Source organism: Echeneis naucrates, chromosome 1 (genome assembly GCF_900963305.1).
Source record: "Echeneis naucrates chromosome 1, fEcheNa1.1, whole genome shotgun sequence".
Classification (NCBI taxonomy): domain Eukaryota; kingdom Metazoa; phylum Chordata; class Actinopteri; order Carangiformes; family Echeneidae; genus Echeneis; species Echeneis naucrates.
Genome location: NC_042511.1, coordinates 15221135 through 15226839, shown reverse-complemented (window position 1 = coordinate 15226839; position 5705 = coordinate 15221135). Strand labels below are relative to the sequence as shown.

Here is a 5705-nt window from a genome sequence, read left to right as displayed (position 1 = left end):
CGCAAATCAAACTCACACCTCCCTCCACACGTCCACGTGAAAGGCACGCAACGAAGTGAGCGCAGGCCTTTTCCATAAACTTATACAAGTTTATAGTAAACTTATACAAAAACCTGCCGATTCGTTCAACATATGTTTATTCTGATGTGTAAAAGCCTAATTGAAAAAATTTCCTTCATTGATGGAACTCCTTTGAAATATGTGCTGACTCTCTGAGACAATCCAGCGGGCACTTCAGTTTCTGTTACTTCTTCATTTATGAAGGTGCACCATTCTACTACATCTGTCTTCATATATGGAACGAAACCCCAACAATGTCAAGCTATCGCTTGTGCTCTCAGCGCTGTCCTTTGTGTTGTTTGTAGCAAGGATGCATTTCGAGATTGCTGAAGGCTCCCCTCACTTTTCTTTGAATTAACCAAAGGAAATGAAATTGCGCGCGTTATTGATCTTGAATGCTTTTTAGCATAACCTCACAGACCTTCTAATGACTGATATGGTCAAGCGCTTTGTTTTATCTGTGCCTTTGATAAATCATTTGAAGAGGAAAATGTCATTTTTTTAAATCTTTTCTTCTCACCGTTCTTTCAGCTTTTGTTTGTGTGTAGATATTGGTTCATAACACATTTTTTGCTATCATTTTCAAGATTCTTTCAAAAAGAGAGTACAGTTTCACAAGACTGCGACGCTTCAGATAGTCATCCTGTCGGTGACGATTTGTGGGTCTAAAAGTAATGTCTAAATGTTCACCCTGCCCTTGATGTCTGACAGTTTCCTGTGCATTTGCAGATTTACACAAACAACACTGCAACATAGTAGGACGGTAGGCATACAGGCAGTTGACATTTGACAAGCGAATGGAAACAGTTGTGGTTTCAACCTTGCCTGGCCCAAGGTCTGCAGCAACACACGACAGAGTGCATGAGACCAAATTTATGTCACCGTGCAGAAACACCAACCAGCTTGCACACAGAAATATAATTGTGGTAAAAGTCTTCCTTTTCAGCCTGACTTGGGCATTAGTTGTGTTAATTTTTCAGCCCAGTTTAGTTCATTTCAATTAGCATCATCTAATAAGTCTCCAGGCACCAAACTGCCACACAACATTTCTGTTTAGCACTCTCCTTGGACTGCAGTTCAAGTCTCAAATTTTTTGAGATACAGTCTGCATGATGACTCTTCAATATCCTATTGTAAGAGAAGATATTATTCAGATATACGAAGATATTATTTTAGCCTTAGGTAACACTGTGAGCATGACGCCAAGTATTTGTTCATTTCTAGGCCTTTTCTTAAGATACAGCTTCCAGGACTGAGCAGCTACAGCTGCTTTGTAAAGATATACTTTAATTTCAAAGCAGCACAAAACAAGACAAATAGCTTGATTTCAGATTCCCAGCAGGCTGCACGGAGCATTGAGCTGTAATTGGTAATGTGTAAGAATTGGCCAGCTACCAAATGTATGCTCTTTATAATGAGGAAGCAGCATATTGCCAGAAAGTTGCATGTGCTTCCTGAGCACAAGAAAGAAAAATGCACTCTTTCCCCCCTGATCGGACTGGCTATTGAGCATAACAAGACAAATCTGGTGAGATGTCAACAAATCCATTAAGTTCTTACCGGCAAACCACTGTGTGCCTGTCATTCGGGGCGTACACGAAAGAACGCTTCACTGGGCTCATGGGTCTCTGCCCTAAACTGTGCACAGCACATTGATTCGCTGTGTATATATGCCGAGACGAAGCTTACTGGTAAGTAACAATACACAATCAAGCCCCTGTAAATAGAAGGTCACTCTGTTTGGAAAGAGTGCCGTTTTAGTGGCAATCCTCCCAGTTTAAGTGCATTCGAAGGAAGTGGAAGCTGGTGCTGCAGTACAACCGCTTCAACTATGTGCTCGTCACGGAAGTGATATAGACACGCTCTAAATGTGTTTATGCCACATGCTTGGCATCGTGTACGAAAATAGAAAACCTGCGGTCTGCCCAGTCAGAGAGGCAGAGCGGTAGGAGAAAAGCAGGCCAGACACTGTCAGTGACTCAGAATGTCACGTTAGGATGTTTACCTCACATTCAGTTAATACTTCATCCTCTCATGATGGGCCGAAAGCTACTGTGACTCACTAATACGTTTTGTTATTGCACAGGTCTCCTGTGATGAACTGGCGACCTGTCCACGGTGTGCCCTGCCCTTCGCCCAGTGTGAGCTGGGATCGGCCCGCGCCCCAGACACAGATAAGCAAATGAATGAATGCGCACACAGGTCACGCCTGGGCTAGCTGGTTAGCATGCGAGGTGGAGTAGTTGTCTCTGCAACACAATGCAGAGATATAACATCTATTTCTAACTATTCATTATTTGCATTCTATTAATAATGATGTATTTTTTATACAGCTGATATTTCAAAGTAAAGTAACATTATTTAAGGGATTTATGTATTCATTTATTGTGTATATCTGTCATACACTCTAAGCTTGGTATGATTTTGTAATATGATATTCTGAGGTCTAGCGGGTGGGTGGGTTGCCGCTAGAGAGTAACATGTCTGCTGTGTCATGTTTGATGCAATTTACTTTCTCCCTCTAATATAAAATAATTAAAAAAAAAAATTATCACAAAAAAATATTTCAAAGTAATATTTTGCCTCTCAGGTTAGAAAGCATGATGGCACAATGTGTTCTCTTCTTTTCTCCATCATTTACTGCCGTTGAAAGGAAAAGTCTGCTGCTAATTCAATAAATAAATGAAGCTACTTGGCTATGGGTTTTTTTTTGTCAAGAATTTTGTGACTCCATATACGCAGTTGTCCATTGTGTTAGCACTGAGCCTCATTAAGTGCATTTGTGGTTGGAGTGTCGCCAATAGTGTCATCTGTGTGTCCCAGTTTTTGTGAGGCCTCAGTGTTTGGTCAACAAATGTATTTGAATCAATGCCATGAATGTAGATCACTAGATTAGAGTAGACTCTATAAACAGCAAAAACTGCGCACTGAGGATTTTAGTTCAATATACTTATTTTTGGGGAAATAAAAATGGATAAAAGAATATTTAGTCAAGGATTGTAGGTGAAGAAACTGTCATTTCACCAAACGGCGGCAATGGACCGAATGAAAATACGCAAAGCAAATTAAGTTATCTTGTAATTTCGTCAAACAATTCCATTTTCTTGACAACACAACGACTGCTGTCATCAAGAGCAACTTCTGTTCTCACTGAGACACAGCACGTCTCAGTCACTCTGATACTGATTGTTGTATTAAAAGTAACACAGCATCAGTGATCGCATGTTTCATATCACATCAACACAAGTATATTTATAACGCACACAAGCACGGACTTGTATCTGTGATAGCTATAGTTCTTCCACATGAAAGAGATACACTTTGCTTCAATACAACCTTTATTATTCGTGTTGTCTAACCTCACCAGGCAGAAATATTCTCGGGTGCTGCTAACAGAAAACGAGGAAGTGCAGGCGAACATACAAGCCAGAACATCAAATATCCAAACCATCAACGACTGTCATTTTTGGGGATAATTCCCCTCTGAAGGACGTCGTCTTGGGAAGAGATCGGTGTAATAATTCACATTTTATCTGATCCCTTGGCTAACTGGAGGATCAACTACTTCTGTGTTCATCAAAATCTTTGTATTAATGAAGGTAATAATATGGACCTAATGAAAAGCATTACATCAAATATTGCCAGGATGAACTCTACAATATGAAATGTTTACCTGCCAAATTATCTTCATCATCAAACCAAAAGAAAACACCCACGCAAAAAAAAAAAAAAAGAAAAAAAGTCCCACTTGACTGGCCAATCATCACCCATACTTCCTTTGATGGAAATATCTGCGCAGGTCTTCACGTCTGTGAACAAAATCTTTTTTGCTTTCTTTCAACTCTTTGGCCCGCCGTCATCATCACACATGGAGGGGCTGCACATTATTATGGTCGCTCTCTTAGGTAAAAGTCTTTGTTGAATATCACCGTTATTAAGATCTGTTTTTAAAAATTTTTATATCACAGACTTGTTGTTGCTTTTTTAGGCACCAGCAGTTTTTGCTGTAAAGTTGTGCATATTTAAGTATAATTTTATGATTGTGTTTATATTCCAGGAGCTGTTTCTTCCAGTCAGGACCAGGTTCCCCAGTCAGTGTCAGAGCTAACAGTCAGACCAGGAGACAACATCACTCTGCACTGCGACTGCAAAAGATCAACTGGAGTATATGTAGCGTGGTACAGGAACTGTTCTCATGAGAACCAACCAACTCTTGTTCTTCGAACAAAAACTGAAAATCAAAACAAAATTACAAATATTATGAGGCCTTTCCCACATTTCCAGTTGTTGAAGAACCGGTCTTCTGATTCCTACGACCTGCTGATCATAAACATCACTGAATCCGAGGAGGGCCTTTACTACTGTGGAACTGAAGAAAACAAAGTGGAAGATAATCAACAAATTGAGAACAAAATCATTTACAATTATGGAAACATAACAAGAATCGTATGTGGTGAGTACTTTTGTATGTCGGTAACAGTGATTGTAACCATTTCACAAAATAGTGTCCTGATATTAATATGCATCTGGGTTTTGAATAAAAATAAATAATATAATTAATTAAGAAGTTGATAGTAAATAATAATAATAAAGTGTGAAGTGTCCCCTTTTTTTCCTTGCTCTTGGAAAAGAAATTAAGCATTTTTCTCAGATTGTTATGAAGTCAGACTTTAATTTTGCTAAGTGATGAAACTGTGTTTGATCCAGAGAAACATCATGAAACGCCGCAGGACTCGTGTGCGATGCAACTACTGACTCTGTGTCCAGTTTGTGCTGTTCTCTCCTCGCTCTTGTCATCCTCTGTGGTTTATTGTCTCTGTCACAAAAAAGGTAGTTACTGCATGCCTCTTTTCAAGCATATCTTTAGCAGTGACACTTCAAAATTCATGTATTTTCTGAATGTGCTACGATGGTTTATGGTGCTAATGTTGCCTTTTCATCACAACAGCTAGAGAAGCTCAAATTGAGCCGATAAAGCCTGACACCGGAGGCAGAAGAAGACTGCATCAGGTACTTTGCACCCATTGATACTATTCTTTACTTTAGATCATGAATCAATATGCAAGCATGATACTCATCAACAAATGTCAAATATTAGGATGAAGATGTGTGTTACGCAGCGCTGGAAATCCGTCAGGCTTCACAGAGACCAACGAGGAAAAAAAGAGAACCGAACACAGACTTCAGCACATATTCTGCCATCAATACTTACAGAGTGTAGATGTAATACAATAAGTTGACTGAGTATCTGTATAATTAGTTTTTCAGATAGATGTACACATCATTGTGTAACTTAAGAATAGACAATTGTCATTTACTTTTTCATCCATGCCTGGAATACACTTTTGTTTTTGTTTTTGTTTTTTTTTTTTTTTTCCAGCAAGACCTAAATTAATTTCAGCCATGTTCCATGTCATAATTCAAATGCAAGAGTAATTAATCAGCGCATGTGTGTTTAAAAGTTATACATTTTCAATCAGCAAACCAGAGTCCCACAGTAAGATAAGAGCCATTTATCAGTAACCAAAATCCATCCTTCCGTCTTCTATCGCTTTTTCCGTTTCCGGGTCACAGGGGGTGCTGGAGCCAATCCCAGCCAGCGTTCAGGACGAAGGCGAGGTACACAACAATATTTTCACTGTCCT

At 39.3% G+C, this 5705-nt stretch overlaps 1 protein-coding gene across 1 annotated transcript; it reads left to right on the top strand.

Moving 5' to 3' along the window:
* Window positions 1–3857: 3857 nt before the first annotated feature.
* LOC115049182 (uncharacterized) lies at window positions 3858–5391 on the top strand. The gene is made up of 5 exons (XM_029511205.1): window positions 3858–3965; window positions 4118–4513; window positions 4768–4890; window positions 5009–5070; window positions 5159–5391. Exons 1-5 carry the CDS (start codon window positions 3929–3931, stop codon window positions 5279–5281), a joined length of 741 nt encoding a protein of 246 aa, XP_029367065.1. The 5' UTR covers window positions 3858–3928; the 3' UTR covers window positions 5282–5391.
* Window positions 5392–5705: the final 314 nt, after the last annotated feature.

Coding starts and splice junctions, on each gene's coding strand:
- LOC115049182 (XM_029511205.1), top strand. CDS start 3,929: ATGGAGGGGCTGCACATTATTATGGTCGCTCTCTTAG. Junction 4,891..5,008: donor TTGTCTCTGTCACAAAAAAG/GTAGTTACTGCA, acceptor TCATCACAACAG/CTAGAGAAGCTCAAATTGAG. Junction 5,071..5,158: donor GCAGAAGAAGACTGCATCAG/GTACTTTGCACC, acceptor GTCAAATATTAG/GATGAAGATGTGTGTTACGC.